General features: G+C 34.4%; 1 protein-coding gene across 2 annotated transcripts in view; it reads right to left on the reverse strand.

Annotated features, from left to right (window-relative positions):
- Cyfip (Cytoplasmic FMR1-interacting protein Sra-1) overlaps positions 1-10494 on the reverse strand; it is a 108963-nt gene extending 98469 nt beyond the window's left edge. The window contains exons 1-2 of one of the 2 annotated variants that reach the window (XM_035350658.2): positions 10356-10494; positions 7196-7267 (exon numbers count right to left, since the gene is read on the reverse strand). In XM_035350658.2, the coding sequence (XP_035206549.1) occupies positions 7196-7210 (15 nt within the window). In that variant the 5' untranslated portion in view covers positions 7211-7267; positions 10356-10494. Of the gene's footprint in view, positions 1-7195; positions 7271-10355 lie in introns of both variants that reach the window. The other variant, XM_035350657.2, reaches the window with a different exon arrangement.
- Positions 10495-20762: the final 10268 nt, after the last annotated feature.

The following is a 20762-nucleotide window of genomic DNA, read 5'->3' on the forward strand; positions in this document are numbered from 1 at the left end:
TATGGTAACCTGAGAAGTTGAATGTTATGAAAACCTTATTATGACTTGATTGGTTGCATTGATTGTGGTGAATTTGACTGATGGGAAAATATTTGTAAGGGCTTGTTTGGATGCCAATTAGGAAGTACATTGCACATATTGTGCTGTACGCCATAAAGTGGCTGTATGTGATGAGATTAATCTTAAGTTTCTGTATGATTTGGAACGAAAGGGAAAAAAAGCATTGACTGGTGTGTAAATGAAGGTTTACTTAGAAGTCAGTATAAGTGTCCTGTTTGTACAAAGAAAATGCATATGTTTGAACGAAAAGATCGTTCAGATGGCTCTGAATGGGTTTGTCGCAAAGAAATGCCACCGACAGTCTGACACCATGGAGGATATTTTTTTACTCTTATATTTTTTAACTTAAGTGGTGACGGCAGTATACATATTCTAGTTCAGATAATTTTAGAACGCTTTTGGATGCTGTTAAGGAATTTTGTGTGCTATACAGACTGAAGATACAGAAATTTCTAAATATGGCAAGTACATATTTCCTTTCTGTAGTACATATTTGCGATAATATGCATTTCCTTTTTTATGTTATTTCATTAAGTGATTTAGAATGCAGTTTATTGAGCTTTGATTGGCTACAAAATTTTGTTCAGTTTTGGTGATAAGTAACTTTGTTGTAACATTATATGAAACGAAACTAGATCAATGTGTACATGGACAAAGTCAAGGGAATGCTCAATGCTGAGTTTTTGCTTTTTTTCAAGAGAAAATAGATCGATGTCTACATGGACACCAAGTTTATGCAATTCTTTGACTCATTAGTTTGGTTCGGTGTTTGGCCTATCTTGAAATTGGGTGCTTTTCCATTTTGCCGGCGCAGGCGATAAAGTCGCCAATAATACAGTCAGAAGTCTTTAATCCGGATATCCATAATCCGGAATGATCTATAATCCAGACCTCAAAGCTACAAACTTTCTGTGCATGCGCGTTTAATATATAACGGACGGTATAAGCTAAGCTAAAATTATCTAATTATCTAGTTCAGTTAATGTTGCAGATTGCGTTGTTCCTTAATCTTCTAATTGGATTTGGCTTATTATTTTTTTGCAGAAATGTTAGAGCAATTTTATAAAAGTAAGCTTGAACTTTTGATTATGTCAAAAATAATTTCCGATTCTGGAGCTGCTAAAGGATCTACAAAGCAAAAACATGCTTCAATGCCCATCAAACAAAAAGTGGAATTGCTGCAAAAAATGGATAAAGGCATATCCTTTGTTTCTCTAACCATTCCGAAATCTGTTTATCAATTTCACAATGCTTTGCTGGGGGGGGGGATGTCGCGGCGCGCAATGAACTGGAAGTTGATCTGTCAGCACTATCCTTATCTTCATGGCAGATGTTTTTATTTTATTCGGCTTATAATTCCTTACTTCTTCTTGGTGTACTTTGTCTTTGATATGATTTAAATTAAATTCCTCGTCATTATAAATATCACGAATACACATCAAATAGTTTTCTGGTTGCAATTTTCTAATTTCGACTACGCGTAATGTATGCTTTACGCACGCGCGTGTTGAAAGAAATGTTTAATAAAGTAAACAAATGAATATTAAGCTTTTTTTGGTACATTTTGATACACTTTAGATCATAATTGCTCTTTTTTTCATAAATTATGGTTTCATATTTTTAATTTTATAATTTCTGCATGGAATCTTACCAGATTTAAATTGATAATCTATAATCCGGAAAAATCGATAATCCAGAATCGGCGAAGTCACGACGACTTTTGACTGTAGTACAACCGATGCCAAACGGAATATTCTCGCTGGTAACCTTTTACACCTCATTTTCAAAACAAGCCACAGCCATTTCTTATCAGATTGTTTCTTTCAATACTGACATACAATTACATAGAATTTTTACCAGACAGTTAAATTTTATGCACTAATGCCATTCGGGGTAATTAAGTCAATTATAGGACGCAATCACACCGCTCATCCGAAACCGAAAATATAGAAAAGGCAAAGTCAAGGGGTAAATTCAGCATTTCTAATGAGAATGTACAAGCGGAGTAAAGCACTGTGGTTTTACATAATTTCTGAGGAAGCTATTCGTACGAAGTGAAATAATTCTTGCATTCCAAATTTAGATTTAACTTGAAACTAATGTAGATAATTACTGAGAGAATTAGATTTTTGTAGCATAGTTTACATGAGATGAGATCACTTGGGGTCACGTGATATGAACTGGCGAATCAGGATGTTGAAACATGAAAGAATATAAATTCTTAAATTAATGTCTTTTTACAAATTTATTGTCTTTATTTATTGGCTTTTTACAAAATTTTAAACAATATTAAAATGTTTGTGCCTTCAAAATAAAAAATTCTTAGAACTAATATTTGTTAACATTTTTTATGTGTATACTGTATGTTGTCGCCAATAAAGCCTGCTTGGCAAGTTTTGCGTCGACAAAACGGAAAAGAACCTCACATTGTACCTTGCTGGACAATTGATAAAAATCGCCAATTTATGCCAAGGAAATATATTTTTACCTGAAATTTAAATTATTTTCACTAGTGACGGAACATTAGCATGGCTAATCCAAACTTTTCAAGGACGAATTAATGAGAATTTTCAAAATGTCTACTCAGTTTTAAACCATTAAAAAACACGTCAGATTGAATTAATTCACATCTAAACTCTTTGCAAAAAAGTTAATTCTAAATTTACAGAAAACGTGGTTACAACTCAAACTGATTACCAGTACTTAACAATATCTTTTTCTTCCTGATAAATAGTATAATTTTCTTGGAAATTTATTATTTTGCACTGAATGACAACAAATAAAATACTCCACCCATTAATATGGCTACTAACAGTATGACTACTGAAAATTATTTCAGAATTAAATTAAAAGAGCAAAAATATCTTTTACTGCGATCTTTAATGAACAATGTAAATTTTAGCTACCAAAACTGTGATGATAATTTTCAAGCATAATAAAAACAGCTTCTTTTTCTGAAGAACAGTACTGTTACATATTAGACAAAATTTAAGGAAAAAATGCACCATCTGACATTCCTTAGGATAACAGATGAATTAAAAGTTCAAACTTGATACTTTAACATTCCTTATTTCTTAACTTGATTAAACTTGAAAACAGTAATTTTTCAACTTTAAACTTTATAAAACAGATGAAATTAATAAATTAGCAAATTTACATTATTATATATAGATGAGGCTGTTTCACTGAACCACCCATTTCAGAAATTTTAGAAAAATTAGATAACAATGACTTCAAACTTTAAATTAAAAAAAAAACTCTAAACTCTTATCTGAAAATCAAAACTAAGCAGAACTAAAAAAGGAAAGAAGAAAAGAAACTTCAGTCACATTAAAACATAAAATTAATAGTATGCTGAAAGGTGGGGGAAAGCCAGCATGTTTATATTTGGAAAAAAAAAAAAAAAAAAATCCAACTTAACATAAAGTCTTCAGTTTTGAATACTGTGGCACAAGGTAACATGCACATGTCAATTTGTGAGATTTATGCTTGTCTAGAGCATTTAAGTCAGGAGACGTTTCATTTAAAGATTCTAAATATCACATACTTTCATTGCATTGCAAATCAAGCACAGTACAGTGTGCTTAACAATTTCTATAACTTAACTATATTGAGCTTTGATTCAAGATACTAATCCTAAGATAAACTTTAAAATGGTATCCCCCCTTTCACCAATTAAAAAAAAGATACAGAAGAACAAAAGCAAGAATTTCAACAAAATTTCTGTTTCTTTCAGTTTTCCAAATTCCTCTTTCAAGAAATCCTTATTATTTTTTTTCGATATTATTTTCCCATGTGTACAGTGATTTATTTTCACTTAAAAGAACATTATGTAATTGCACAAATTAGGTACTGCAACATTGTTGTTTTCTCCATCTTTATGACGATTTGCTTTTACTTACAAAAGTCATCAAATTGCATAAACTTAGTTTCACATACACATTTTGATCCATAAAATTCAATCATTTAAGAAGTATAACTACATGAATGTGAATTTTTACATTCTTTACAGTTGGACAAAATGTCACATTTCTGAAGAAATGCAATACTTTACTTTTCAAAAGCTGGCCAACTCCACAGTTGTATTACGATTTCTTACAAGAAAAAAAAAAAATATGTACTTAACCACTTGCGCTAAAAAGATGTGCCACGCACATCGAGATTTTTTTTTCTCAAACCACGAGCGACATGAACACCACATCGATAGGCATTTATCGCAAAAATGAAAATAACGTGGTGCACACGTCGCCTAACAACAAGATTGTTTATTTCTTCAGTTACAGCTCTGGAGTGCACTCGCAGACGCAGAGCGGCGTAAATGAGACACTTTAGCGCTTGTTATATTGTAGCGCACGGCACTGCAACCATGAAGTTTAGTCGCAGCGCAAGTGCTTAATACTAAAACAAACACTAACCAGAAAAATTTGAAGGTGGAAATATGCACTCATCTGCTGCACACACACGCATACATGGGCTGCCTTTTTGGTTACATGGTATGTTGCCTCATGAAACTTTTCACAAGGGGTGCAAATAATCAAAAAGTACCTAAAATCTAAATATCTGATATTTACATTTTTACACTGACAGAAAAACAATTGGTGAATCTTCAGATTATGGTTACTTGGCGATTTTTTGGCAAAAATTTAGCATTCAAACTTATCCGTAATATCCTTCCTTTCACACAATCTCATTTCATTCCCACATGTTGGACATTCATACTTATCTGCAATTAATCCCGTACTCATACACTACTATTCAAGCAACTCTTTTGGATGATCACATAAATGCAATAAAAATTTGGAATTTACTTTAGAGAGGGCCATGGGATCCAAATATTAAAAAACACTGTTTTACACAAAATACAAGATGGAATGAAGCTGAACATACAAAATGGTAAGAAGTACTCCAGATATTTTTGTAAATTTCCCCCCTTTTGGGATTAAAGAACTCTGATTCCTCCATAAATGTCACATGACATGTCTCATGATCTCTCATTTCTAAATAGACAAAATAATCTGTGATTGGAACTGTGTACTTCTCAGATTATTGCTAACGTTCTAGCTAGTAACCTTTATCGCCTTACCTAAATGTCGCCTAACTACCTGTTACCATATTCCAAAGATTAGCCAAACAATTAAATACAAATAATGTAAACCATGGAGTGCCCCAGCACATGTGTGGCATGCACATGCATGGGTTTTCAATTGTTGTGTGTATATTCAAAAATATGCAACAAACATTCCAGTTCCACAACAGAAACTGGAGGCGTGGATAATCATTAAGTACTTTAATATTTAACCCTCTGAGCAGCTTAATCATTTTCATCTGGTTATAAGTTTTACTTAAATTTCACCTAGTTATTTAAAATACATTTTTTATTATTTAATTTAATAATCTATATGTTATGCAATGAACAAAAGGTTTCGAAAATAAAGAGTAATGTAATTAATTACACAAATCTAGCCAGCAAATGTTGCATAAATACAGCTCTTTCCATGCAGACACAAAAAGGCTGTGTACTCGAATGATAGAAAATAACAAAAGGAATTAAAAAATTTTAAATACTAAACTTTACCAGAGGTATATCCACCTATATTATTTACAACCTGTACATATCCTAATTTAAAATGTCCAGTACCTTATTGATAAATTTTGGCCTTCAGTTAAAGAAAAAGGAGATTTCTTCAGACAGCACATTTTGAATTAAAATAGTTTCCATTAAAATGGTTTTAAAAGCTTCGAAAAGAAAGATGTGGCTTTGAGAAAGATGACAATTTGATAGTGCAATCAAAAGATATAAGTCAAGTGAATCCCAATTTCCCATTCATATCTGGAGCTTTTCTTAGTGTTGTATAAGTTTATGTGTTGCTATGATGGAAACAATCTTCCATCAATTACCTAATACTGGTCTCTTTAGTATACACTAGTCTTGTCAGTTATTCGCAACACGGATCTTTAGTGATGGTTTCATCTCCAAAAATAAGCTTAAAAGAAATAACTTTTTAGTATACCACAGCATTATTTGGATAGAAGACTCTTCAGTGTTGTAAATGTGTCTTGCCTTTATCAAGTATAGTCTTTTATATTTATATTCAAGAAAAGGAGCTATTTAATACTGTCAGTAACTATTTGACTGAGAAATGGCCCTTTTTCTATACAAGAGAGATGAAGATGTTTCAAATCCATATCTGACAACTCATGCAGAGCCTACACACCTATATAGTACAAAGTCCATAATCCGGACTCGTTGGGACTTCCGCGATTCCAGATTAGGGGTTTTTACGGATTATAGATCATCAATTTAAATCTGGTAAGATGGCATGCAGAAATTATAGAATAAAAAATATGAAACTATAATTTATGAAATAAAGAGCAATTATGATCTAAAGAGTATCAAATTTTACAAAAAAAAAAAAAGGTTAATATTTATTTGTTTACTTTATTAAACATTTCTTTCAATGTGCGCATGCGTAGAGCATACATTATGCGCATGCACGAAATGTATGCACGTGCATTCTTTACATGCATGCATAAAGCATACAAAAAAAAAGTTTGTGGCCTTTGAGGTCCAGATTATAGATCATTCCAGATAATGGATGTCTAGATTATGGACTTTGTACTGTATTAAGAAGTTTTTCCTGCAACTTTAAAATATGCCAGTAGTGCACCGAATGGTTGTCTGGAGCTGTTTGGACAGATATTCTAATACTAAACTTGGATTCTGCTCAGAATCAATGCACACAGCATATGGCATTTCATTTAAACTCTTACAGTTTATCCTCAAACTTATAACATGTATAATGAAAATGATGGAACTCTTCATCTTAAATTTTGTATATTTTATTTATTGATGTAGCAGTACCACGTTTATAAAATTCCCACTGCAAAATATGTTTTTAATACTATTTCATCATTTTTATTACATTGAAACATATAACTAATGCACATCTATCAAAAATATTGTGCAAGTTCTGATCCTATATACATGATTATGCATTACCTATAAAACACTATATTTCATTTTGACCTAAGGTCAAAAACTGCTTAGTTATAAAATGACCCAGCATATGTTCCTCACTCTTAACATAATTTGTCAATTCTCCCCAAATATTCTGAAATAAAGAATAAAAATTACCTTCATTTCGCTCATTCAAATGCGCAACATCACACTTGAATAAATTACTTCATAATCAGCTTTGGACAGATTCTGCTGCAAAATACAAAGAGTAAGCAACTAATCTTACAACAACTTTTAAAAAACAAATAAATAAATAAAACTCTACATTTAATTTTAAAATGCTGCTATATTACAGTATAAAAATTACAGTTGCACCTTTAACTTATATAAAAGATATTTTACACAAATTTCTGACTGTAAATGTCTAAGTACCTTAAAAAATACACTTACACTGTAATTTATCTACATTTAAATAAGAATGCTCAACATGCTTTACACAATGGAACTGCTTCTGCATTCTTTAATTTATCTGGCTTAATTTCAGTCCGTACTCTAGTGGTGAAATTTACTAACTTCAGCTGATTTTTCATTAATCTGCTGAAATGCGCTTTTAGTACACAGCAGGAAAGCCATTCACAAAAGATCCAAATTGTATTAACTAATTCAGCAACATACACCACCACATTTATGTTGCATATTCCAAATTAATGGTGTCAAGGGAGAATTTATTATCAGAGGAGCAGATCTGGACAGTAAAATGATAATTGTAGTGCTTCACATAGTTGCTACAATGTGCAAGTTTACAAATGCATTTCTTTACAAAATTTCAAACTTCATTTCTAAAACTTATAATTAATTCCTTTACATCTGAATTTTGTTAAAAACTTTTACGAAAACAGCAGCTGCATACTCAATGATAATTTTGATTTTAGACAATAAAAAAAAGTTTTTACTCCCTAATTTTCTTCTCCAGTACAAGAAGCAAACTCGTTTATAGCGAGAAATGGATAATAAAAACAACACTGTGAAAAATATAGCTAATTAATACTAAATGAGCCACAAGATCTTTTTTACAAAAAATGCTATCAGTAGTAATCTGCATTGATCCTTGAGCTACATCCATACTAATAAAGCATAAGACTACCTCACTTTTATGAACAAATTCATTCCTAGCAATAACTCATAAAGCAGGAACTAATAAAGTAAGGTCTAATAATGAACTTGAATTTAGCATCCAAGATGGAGATGCCATGGCAATGATAAGCTAAAACATCATTTTTCACTGGAAACATTTTTTCTGATAAAAATTTAACATTTATTTCCAAAAGATGAGTTCATGATTCAGAGGTTTCATATAAAGCAAAAGTTCATGAAGTCAGGGAAGAATTATATTTTTAATATGCATCATTAAGAGCATAAAGAAACAAACATACTCCGCTATGGAATAAGGTTTATTGCAATTAAGAATTAATTCATTCGTAAAATAATAACAAATATTATATGTTTTGATTATATTTCTTCAATATTACCTGCATCTTACATTCATTATTTTTTTTTAATAAAACACAAATAATTCTACCTGCTACTATTTTCAGAGCTTCAAACTGAATAAAAGAAGTCTCTGAACGTTTACAGATTTCATTCAAATATAGATCAAATAAAAAAAATTAACTGAAAAACTCAGATTTAAGTCTGAATTTTCATGAATGCTAATCAGCACTGCAACAATTGCCCACAAAGAACACTTTAATTAGAATTATGAGTTTTTAAAAGTATTAATAATAATGCTTATGTAAATAAATTCAAATTCATTTACTCCATTAAAATATCCAAATAATGTAATCTGTACAAACTTAAAATTCAAAAATTCAACTTAAGACATATTTAATTAATGGCAAACTATTCCTTTTTATGTTACGTTCTTTGGATATAACCAAGTACACAAGGACTATCTTGCTACTGCTTGAAAGGAAGGATATCCTCAAAAAAGACTTTCTTGCATTCACATTACACATGGGAAAAGCAATAAAATACACCCATGTAACCAGCTCATTTGTCTGGGTCAAACCACTCACCCACTGCTAAAGCTACTTTTAAAACAAAGTTACATTTTCAATTATAATTCATCCAAAGCAAAAATTTAATAATATAGATGTCTTTCTTCCAGAAAAACAAATAATAAAATAAGTGTTAAATTGATATTGTATTTCTTACAGATAATTGATCTAAGTTGAAAGTCTTGCTCATAAAAAAAAAAAATATATATATCAGCATGTAATAAAGGTATATGCTGTAAACAGATTATAAGTTTAATTTTCTAGTTATGTCTAATTACAATTGTGGCAGCAAAACACCCAAGTTATCGATATACGCAGGCTTTCTTATAACATCAAGTATGAATTTATAGAAAAAGTGGCTTTATTTGAAACTAAAGTTTATAACAACTTATCAATTTTCATAATATTATCTTTACATTAGTTAAAATCTTTCAAACTTATCATGTACTTTAAAAATATCACTCAATGCAAATTGGAAAATATTAACAAAATCTTGTTAAAAAAACATCATGCACAATTCTGTGACATTAGAAAACTCAATGTGAATTTATATAAATGTTCCCAACAGTATACCACTTACTCCTTACAAATTCTGCAAATGAAAATTTTATTGATATTGTCACAAACACAACAGATACTATTTTCTCACTTTAGTTACATAAATTACAGCTATTTGATGAATTTATGTACTGCCAATTTAATAAGACATTACATAAATTAACACTCAAACCTATCAGAATTAACTCTTATTGCAAGAGAAAAAAAAAAATTACTTACAATTGCAACAGTCTTAAATGTTTTATGACTAAATCAAAAAGTGGTACATTTTATTCCATATCTGACATTAAAGTTCACCAAGTGTCAAATAGATTACAGCATAATAAAAAAACCCTCATAATCTTCAACATCAGTTTACACCAAAGGATTTAAAATAACTGATTCTGGGAAAATATAAAAATATTTTTAAAAAAAAATATATTAGTGCTGGTGTATTTCGAGCACACCGATATGCGATAAGAAATGCATGTTTTCGCGCGAAAGCGTGATCACTTCTAGAGTTTTCAAAAATCCTTGAATAAATTTTTGACAGGAATTATTCCTGTGGCAAAGCTCAAGTCCCTACGGCCAAAATAAAAATAATAATAATAACACATAAATTAATATAGCAACTTAAATATATGAAAGCAGGTGTAAAGGAGAAACTAGTAAATTTTTTATATACATATCTACGGCTGAACTTCATCAACAAATCCAAAATTAAACGATGTAAATCAGCTTACCAATATAATATGAGAATTTTTAAATACGGCATTGGTGCATCTGTCATGAATAAGCGATTTTATAAAAATCAGGTAAAAGGAAAATGAAATCACAACATTCAGACTATGACTCGCAGGACTGTTTCCGGATGCTTGATATTTCCCACTAATACCTTCTTGCATGAAAACAAGGCCGTCATATTGTGAACAAAAGGATATATTCACATCGTGATTTATTTGGTCACTAGAGAGCGCAACATACCTTACTCTGATCTTAGTGTTTGTATTTGGCATTTCGTGCATTTTCGTGAGTGGGGACTGAAGTTCTTAAAAGGATTTAATCTATTATTTTATTTTTAATCTATTATTTAAGTTGATACTCCGACTTACGCGAAATCGAAGTTACGTAGTTCCTTAGCTACGCTCCTCCTGTGATCTACAAAATTCAGTGTTTTAGGCCCATATCACATATGCATTTGTTTCACAAGAACAACTGACAACTGTTTAGGACAATTTTTTTTGCATGATTTACTATTAAAAGAAACATGCGCGATTTTTTTCTTCCTTTCGAAAAAAATCGCAAGTTGTTTTCAATCAATCCGCTATCAATAGAGAACAAGTTTCTCCTGTGTTAACCCCAAAGTGATCTGTGGTGATTGGCTGTTCTGACAAATCAGAAAAAGTGTTACAAACAGTTGTTCTTCCGAAACAAACAAATGTATGATAGCAGCTGTAAGAATCATAGATCTTAAATGCTGTAAGAATCATTGCATGATCTTAGAAAGAATTTTTCCAAATACTTTGAATTGTCACTGCAAGAACATTTGTCCATTCGTTTTAAATGTTAGACGAAAGAATGCCAGAAACTTGTCAAGTAATTCATGTAACGGAATAAGTGGAATCTTCTTAAGCAGTAATATTTGAAAGTTGATACTGATGACCTCAGTGAGATGTTGCCAGGGGCGTAGCTAGAGGGGGGCAAGGAGGGGCATCTGTCCCCGGGCGCAGAATCCAAGGGGCGCCAAACTGATGTTACGACATTTTAGAATTAAATGTTTTCCATCCTTGGCAAGCAGTAGGGGCGCGAAATCTTCAGTTGTCCCTGGGCGCTGAAAACTCTAGCTACGACTCTGGATGTTGCCCTCACAATAGCAAACAACTGACACAAGAAATGAATGAGCAAATCACTACTGAAGAAACCGACAGCTCAGACCGAGATTTACTATAAAAGCATTGCAGCAGAAAGCATGCTGTCCTCAAACAAGACCTGCTGCGCAAAAACATTACTAAGAAGCACCTTTCTAAATCTTTATCCTTCGGTCATAGAGATTAAATTTTTATTTATTGGGGTCATATATTCAAATGTTTAGACAGGCAACATTACAAGTAGAAATAGCTATAAAAAAATTTGAAAAAATATCTGAAAGCTTTCAGATTGTAGGGTTTATATTTATTTTAACTAACATTTATTTTAAGTTTAAACTATCTTTCCTGTCAAGCCTTACTTTCCCCTGGAACTGCCAATGCCAGAATATGTAAATTTTAGTAGAACGCGCAAGCATTCAAATTATCAGCGGAAGTAGTATGAGTTAAATAGAGAGGAAACAAGTTCGGTGGGTGATATTCTTACTGCACGAGCGCGGAGGTAGTTAGCGAGAATTGAAGAACCCCGCGTTGCGGCCTATGTGCTTGGCGGGAAGTAGTGTTAATCGTTCCAGTGAGCTTCAAGTCTGCTGAATTAGCAGCGGTATTGTAAAACGCGGTGAGTTAGTTATTTTAGAGAACCTCGTAGTTAGAATCTTGTCTTTAGTTTCTTTTCAGGTTATTATTTTTATTTGACTGCCGAGATGGCACCGTCTGTAAGCGTCAAGAGAACGCAATTGTAATTTATTACGTTGAATAAAAAGGGACTTAAACCCTTCACAAGGCTCTATCTTTTATACAAGTTTTCACAGTCACCTCTTGGTTGCGTGCAAGTTGGAGGCGCGCAACGTTATATTGGCGCCCGAACACTTATCGAACTGAAATGGCCGAAAATTGGATGGAAGCCGCTGGACAACACCAAGAAATGACAACGCAGTTAGAAGGATTTGGATACCTGGTCCAGACTTTGAGAGCATCAATCAAGCCAAACGTCCATTTCGACGGAAAAAATTCGGTGGCGGTATTTTTAGAAGGTCTAGAAAACCACTTTCAGCTCTACCCTGTGTCTGAAAGACAAAAAGTTGCCATCGCCACATCAGCACTAAGAGGACAGGCCGCGCTATGGTGGAAAACATAGGAAAATTTCTACTAGGTGAATTTGGAAGCCCGACGTATACATTTGAAAATTTCAAAAAATCGTTAGTAAAGGCCTTCCCCATAGTGAAAGATCGCGCACGGCTGGAAGCCGAACTATATAGTTTCTATCAACGGGATATAGCACAATTGACGGACTTTATTTTACGAAAAATCCAGCTAACGGATATGCTGTATGGAAAAAAACCCGATGCGGAGATAATTTAAATAATATTACCAAGATTGTTACCCGCTGTCCAAGACTACTTTGAAATTAGAAACCCAAGCACATTGCAGGAACTTTTCGAATTGGCGGTGAAGTTTCAAAATCGCAAAATAGGGGAAAGAGCGAGAGGGGAAACATATTCTCAAAGTACCCGAAGGAAGGAGGAAACCAGAAATGGAAATCGCTCGTATGGGGGAAAGAACTATCAAGCTAACGCATCGAAACTCGAAGGTCAAGGCCCAAAAAGAAAATTTGAAAATAAACATCCACGTACCCAGAAGACACAGATTGAAAGGAAAGCTTTAAACGACTAGAGGGGCCTGTGAAAGGGGGGGTCCAGACCCCGGAAGTTTTAAAAAAACTCTCAAATAGACATTTAAACACCGTCATCGTAAAAAACTCACAGCTACCAATTATACAAGTCCTGGTTGGCGATGTACCAGTAGAAGCCCTCATCGATACAGGAGCAGAAGGAAATTTTATGAGTGAAAAGTTCTTCAAAAAGAATTTTTATAGGATACGACTATTTATAACCAAAAATACGGAAATTATAGCGGCGCAAGGAAAAACATGTCACTGCATCGGGAAATTATCATTAAACTTACAGGTAAAAGAGGAAAATCTCAAAGTATTAATTTTTGTGGTGAAAGACCTACAACACTCTCTTATTTTAGGTATGGACTTTTTAAGGGCCGCGAGGGCCAAATTAAATTTTCAAGATAGTTCCGTGGTGTTGGAGATGGACCAGAGGGTGGTGGAACCTGTAGAGACACCTGAAGTGGACCTTAGCCATCTGAATGACCATGAAAGTAAAGCAATACAGCAAGTGGTGAGTAATTTTTCTCATTTGTTTTCAGAAAAACCAGGAAACTGCCAGATAGTAACTCACAAGATTCAATTAAATGCCGAAAAACCTTGTAGGACTAAACCGTATCGTTATGATAAACAAAAAGACCAAATCATCGAAGAACATATTCAGGAGATGTTAAAGAATAAAATAATAACGCCCATAAATAGTGAGTACGCGAGTCCAGTCGTACTATGTAGGAAAAAGAACGAGTTTCCTCCTTCGGATAAAAGGGCTTGGAGGTTTGCTATTGATTACAGAAAACTAAATAGTATTACCAAATTTCCAGTTTACCCTTTGCCGGTTATAGACGAGATCATTAGACAAATCAAATCGACAAGATATATGTCTACTTTGGACTTAACGTCTGGCTACTATCAAATAGCTATGAGACCCGAAGATATACATAAAACCGCGTTTATAACAAAATCGGGCACTTATGCATTTTTACGCATGCCCTTTGGGTTGTGTGGGGCCCCATCAACATTCCAGAGAGCTATGGACATTGTTCTAAAGCCTGTCCTAGGAAAGTCAACTTTAATTTATCTAGATGATATAATTATAACGAGTAGTACGTTGGAACAACACATTAATGACCTCGAACAAGTTTTTAAATTATTAAAAGAGGCCGGTCTTACAATTAACGCCTCAAAATGCAAATTCGCAACTAAGGAACTTAAATATCTCGGTTATAAAATTTCGCAAAAGGGTATAGAAACGCAAGATTCAAAAATAAAAGCTATTAAGAATTTCCCACCGCCCAACACCGCCAAGAAACTTTCTTCTTTCCTTGGATTATGTTCTTACTATCGATCTTTCATAAAAGATTTCGCTAATATTGTTGAACCACTCTTAGTAATCAAAAGAAAAAAGAGTAAATTTACGTGGACAGCGGAAGCTAACACAGCTTTTGAAAGATTAAAAGAAGCGCTTATTAATGCCCCTGTTTTAAAATTCCCTGAGGGGGACGAAAACCTGGAAATTGCAGCAGATGCGTCAGACTATGCGGTGGGTGCGGTTCTTATGCAAAATGACCATCCGCTGGCATTTTTTAGTAAAACATTGAATCAGACACAAAGGAATTATACAGCTACAGAAAGAGAAACATCAGCCGTATTAATGGCTGTACACACATTTCGAGTTTATTTCGGCAAATCGCCAGTAACAGTCTTTTCGGATCATGCGGCTGTTGGTAGACTTTACTCGGGAAAAAACCTAACGCCCAGGTTAATAAGATGGGCTTTAAAACTCCAAGAATATAATATCACAATAAAATATAAACCGGGTAAGGAAAACAATGTAGCTGACGCACTTTCTCGTATAAAACTGGACGATGAAGGAAATGAACTTAAATGCGCTGTGTTGACTTCAAAAATTTTAGATTCTAGAGATACGGTTATTACTGAACTGAAAGCTGATCCTGAATTTGGAAATATCTATGCTTATTTGAAAGACCCCGAAAGCTTTGAGCATACAGATATCGATGCGATAAGAAATAGAGCAAAAAACTATGAAATAATAGATAATTTATTATTCTATACGAAAACAACAAACGAAAATCTTGAGTATAAGCCAGTCATCCCAGCCTCGCTTCGATTAAGCATTTTGAAGGAGTTGCACGAAGAAAAAACAGCGGGCCACCTAGGGGTCAGAAAGACTATAAAAAGGGTACGCGAGGCGGTATATTTCCCGCAACTATACAAAATAGTAACGGCGTATGTCAGGTCCTGCAGTCAATGTCAGTTAATAAATGATATTAATTACAGCCCGGCCGGGTACTTAAATAGCATTCGCGCTACATTTCCGAATGAAATTTTAGGCATAGATCTCCTTGGTCCCTTCCCCCAGAGCGAGTTAAATAAAAATCGTTTTCTTTTAGTAATAGTAGATCATTTTTCAAAATGGATAGAAATTGTTCCACTTAAACGCGCGTCAGCCAAAACAGTCGCAGATGCATTCTTACACAGATACATTTTAAAATACGGTGCACCGATAAAAGTCATTAGCAATAACGGAAAACAATTCATTAGTCAAATATTTGAAAACATATGCAATGGACTTGGCATACGCCATATCAAAATGGTTCCGTATAGACCACAGGCTAACATAGCAGAAAGAGTTAATAAAAACATAGTAAAAATAATTCGCAGTTACGTGAGCACACATCACAAGCGCTGGGATGGCTACATAAATGAATTAGCTTATGCTTTAAGAACGGCACATCATGATACTACGGGAAAAACTCCAGCAGAATTATTCTTAGGCCGAAAATTAATTACGCCTTTAGATAAATTATTCTTTGTGCAACAAAGAGAGCAGGAGTTTAAACAAAAAGATGTGCAAAAGTTGATTGATCAGGCGCTTAAAACCTCGGATACGGCAAGAAATAGGCAGAAACTATATTACGATAGAAAACGCCGTGAAGCAGGTTTTAAAGTTGGGGATAAAGTATTGAAGCGGAAATTTTCTTTATCAAGTGCCCCAGACAATTTTATGGCAAAGCTAGCTCCAAAGTTTGAAGGCCCCTATGTAATTCAGGAAATCAAAGGAGTAGTCTTATATCTTAAGAACGAGAGAGGGGAAATCTGTAAAGCAAGTCCCGACCAGGTGAAAAAAATACTATAATCCAAATGATTTTGAAATCCTTAAAAGTTTCTTGCAGGACTCAAGTCTAAACGAAGTAGAAGAATCAGAGACTACAACAACTATTCCACCACCCAAGAAACAGAGAACTGAAGAGAGACCTACCACTTCTACAACCCGGACGTCGGTATCAAAAAGAAAAAATAATTTTCAAACTCCAGCGTTTAAGAAAAACAAAAATACAGATGCACCGGGTAAAGAAACCGTGGTAAAGACGAAAACACCACCTACAAAGGATAGCAGGAGAAATTACACATCAAGGAGAACGCGCACACGGCCACAGAGTCAGGTGCCAGCAAGGCCGCCGTTCCGGAAACTGAAACGCCAGCAGGAGGCACAAAAACACGAGGAACAGAAGAAATTCAAGAAGGACTCCAGACCGGAGGACGTCAAGACCAGCCGTCCCAGGCAGAAACGGAAAGGCCAACAACCAGACGATTACTCCGTCAAGAGGCCAGCATGTAGAGGACGCAAAAGAAAAAGCAACGTGGACGACACTCGGAGATCAATAAGGAGAAGATTGACATCCATGAAACCTCTAACTTGGGATCAATTTTGCCAAAAACGGATGACGGAGTTTCAAGCATCGAAAACTCAAAGATAAGTTAAAACCTTCTATAATTTTTTTTTCTCTTTTGTTCCGAAATGTTATGCATAAGTACGAAGTTCTATGTTTTGACGAAAGTCAATATGTCTCGGTTGAGACTTAGTTTTGTTTTACTTTATTTAGCTAAGGCAAAAGTATTATTTTCTTTAAGTGTAAAAGCTAAAAACAAGCATTTTCTGTTGGTCGAAAGACTAATTCTGTTATGTTAAAGCCAAAATTTGGCCGGAGATAAAAATAACTTCGTATTCTTGTATTAATAAGAATTTTACTTTCAGTGCCGCCAACTTGGCGAAGAATGAGTAAAGTAAAAATTTATTTTCTCTTATTCATTTTATGGTAAATTGTAAAAAGCATATGTATTAAAAATTTGTAAATGTATGTAAATACTTGAAGGTTATGTAAAAGTAGAATTTAGTCTAGAAGCATAAAATTGTAGATGCTAAAAGTGAATGCTTAAAAGCAATGAAGTCAAAATTTAAGTAGTAAATTGTAGATAAAGTCATGCTTTAGAGCGAAAGCCTGCATGTTTAAAGATGAATGAGGGGGAAGTTAGAATGAATGTGTTTTGTAGGGTTCTCCACCTACATTTGAATTTTTAAGACTATTAAAGTAGCTCATTGAGTTGTAGAATGTCGAGTAAGGTGTGTCTATTTGGTCGTTGAATTCTAACAAATCATGGTGGTTAGGGGAAGTGTTGTAAGACTAAAACACGAATATTCCCGTTTGACACCACACACGGTGGAGAGCCAGGGTAAAGTTAAATTAATGCTTGAAAAATTGAATGAATGTGAAGTAAGCAATAACTAAGAAAAACGAATCGTTTAAAAACAAAAATTTATTGTGTCAAGAAAGTGTAAATTATAATGTATGTAGATAGATACTGATACTTATTCCTTCCAGATGCTGGAAGGAAAGACCAAGATTGATTGATGAAATCCAGAAAAAGTTGGCTGTAAGAAGAAAGCTTTGTAACGATCAACAGAATTTTAGTATACAAATGGTTACATAAGATATTTTTTTTGTGTAAACGAGGTTCTCGCCAATTAGTTCAGAATTAGAGAAACTTACAACAGGTCGTTTGTAGGACCTGCTTCCAAGTTTTCCAAATTCTGGCAGCGGCAAATGTAGGGTTTATATTTATTTTAACTAACATTTATTTTAAGTTTAAACTATCTTTCCTGTCAAGCCTTACTTTCCCCTGGAACTGCCAATGCCAGAATATGTAAATTTTAGTAGAAGGCGCAAGCATTCAAATTATCAGCGGAAGTAGTATGAGTTAAATAGAGAGGAAACATATATATAAATATAGAGGAAAAAAGTTCGGTGGGTGATATTCTTACTGCACGAGCGCGGAGGTAGTTAGCGAGAATTGAAGAACCCCGCGTTGCGGCCTATGTGCTTGGCGGGAAGTAGTGTTAATCGTTCCAGTGAGCTTCAAGTCTGCTGAATTAGCAGCGGTATTGTAAAACGGGGTGAGTTAGTTATTTTAGAGAACCTCGTTGTTAGAATCTTGTCTTTAGTTTCTTTTCAGGTTATTATTTTTATTTGACTGCCGAGATGGCACCGTCTGTAAGCGTCAAGAGAACGCAATTGTAATTTATTACGTTGAATAAAAAGGGACTTAAACCCTTCACAAGGCTCTATCTTTTATACAAGTTTTCACAGTCACCTCTTGGTTGCGTGCAAGTTGGAGGCGCGCAACGTTATATTGGCGCCCGAACACTTATCGAACTGAAATGGCCGAAAATTGGATGGAAGCCGCTGGACAACACCAAGAAATGACAACGCAGTTAGAAGGATTTGGATACCTGGTCCAGACTTTGAGAGCATCAATCAAGCCAAACGTCCATTTCGACGGAAAAAATTCGGTGGCGGTATTTTTAGAAGGTCTAGAAAACCACTTTCAGCTCTACCCTGTGTCTGAAAGACAAAAAGTTGCCATCGCCACATCAGCACTAAGAGGACAGGCCGCGCTATGGTGGAAAACATAGGAAAATTTCTACTAGGTGAATTTGGAAGCCCGACGTATACATTTGAAAATTTCAAAAAATCGTTAGTAAAGGCCTTCCCCATAGTGAAAGATCGCGCACGGCTGGAAGCCGAACTATATAGTTTCTATCAACGGGATATAGCACAATTGACGGACTTTATTTTACGAAAAATCCAGCTAACGGATATGCTGTATGGAAAAAAACCCGATGCGGAGATAATTTAAATAATATTACCAAGATTGTTACCCGCTGTCCAAGACTACTTTGAAATTAGAAACCCAAGCACATTGCAGGAACTTTTCGAATTGGCGGTGAAGTTTCAAAATCGCAAAATAGGGGAAAGAGCGAGAGGGGAAACATATTCTCAAAGTACCCGAAGGAAGGAGGAAACCAGAAATGGAAATCGCTCGTATGGGGGAAAGAACTATCAAGCTAACGCATCGAAACTCGAAGGTCAAGGCCCAAAAAGAAAATTTGAAAATAAACATCCACGTACCCAGAAGACACAGATTGAAAGGAAAGCTTTAAACGACTAGAGGGGCCTGTGAAAGGGGGGGTCCAGACCCCGGAAGTTTTAAAAAAACTCTCAAATAGACATTTAAACACCGTCATCGTAAAAAACTCACAGCTACCAATTATACAAGTCCTGGTTGGCGATGTACCAGTAGAAGCCCTCATCGATACAGGAGCAGAAGGAAATTTTATGAGTGAAAAGTTCTTCAAAAAGAATTTTTATAGGATACGACTATTTATAACCAAAAATACGGAAATTATAGCGGCGCAAGGAAAAACATGTCACTGCATCGGGAAATTATCATTAAACTTACAGGTAAAAGAGGAAAATCTCAAAGTATTAATTTTTGTGGTGAAAGACCTACAACACTCTCTTATTTTAGGTATGGACTTTTTAAGGGCCGCGAGGGCCAAATTAAATTTTCAAGATAGTTCCGTGGTGTTGGAGATGGACCAGAGGGTGGTGGAACCTGTAGAGACACCTGAAGTGGACCTTAGCCATCTGAATGACCATGAAAGTAAAGCAATACAGCAAGTGGTGAGTAATTTTTCTCATTTGTTTTCAGAAAAACCAGGAAACTGCCAGATAGTAACTCACAAGATTCAATTAAATGCCGAAAAACCTTGTAGGACTAAACCGTATCGTTATGATAAACAAAAAGACCAAATCATCGAAGAACATATTCAGGAGATGTTAAAGAATAAAATAATAACGCCCATAAATAGTGAGTACGCGAGTCCAGTCGTACTATGTAGGAAAAAGAACGAGTTTCCTCCTTCGGATAAAAGGGCTTGGAGGTTTGCTATTGATTACAGAAAACTAAATAGTATTACCAAATTTCCAGTTTACCCTTTGCCGGTTATAGACGAGATCATTAGACAAATCAAATCGACAAGATATATGTCTACTTTGGACTTAACGTCTGGCTACTATCAAATAGCTATGAGACCCGAAGATATACATAAAACCGCGTTTATAACAAAATCGGGCACTTATGCATTTTTACGCATGCCCTTTGGGTTGTGTGGGGCCCCATCAACATTCCAGAGAGCTATGGACATTGTTCTAAAGCCTGTCCTAGGAAAGTCAACTTTAATTTATCTAGATGATATAATTATAACGAGTAGTACGTTGGAACAACACATTAATGACCTCGAACAAGTTTTTAAATTATTAAAAGAGGCCGGTCTTACAATTAACGCCTCAAAATGCAAATTCGCAACTAAGGAACTTAAATATCTCGGTTATAAAATTTCGCAAAAGGGTATAGAAACGCAAGATTCAAAAATAAAAGCTATTAAGAATTTCCCACCGCCCAACACC

Source organism: Stegodyphus dumicola, chromosome X1, assembly GCF_044657685.1.
Source record: "Stegodyphus dumicola isolate Sdum_Otavi_A_Nest chromosome X1, ASM4465768v1".
Taxonomy (NCBI): domain Eukaryota; kingdom Metazoa; phylum Arthropoda; class Arachnida; order Araneae; family Eresidae; genus Stegodyphus; species Stegodyphus dumicola.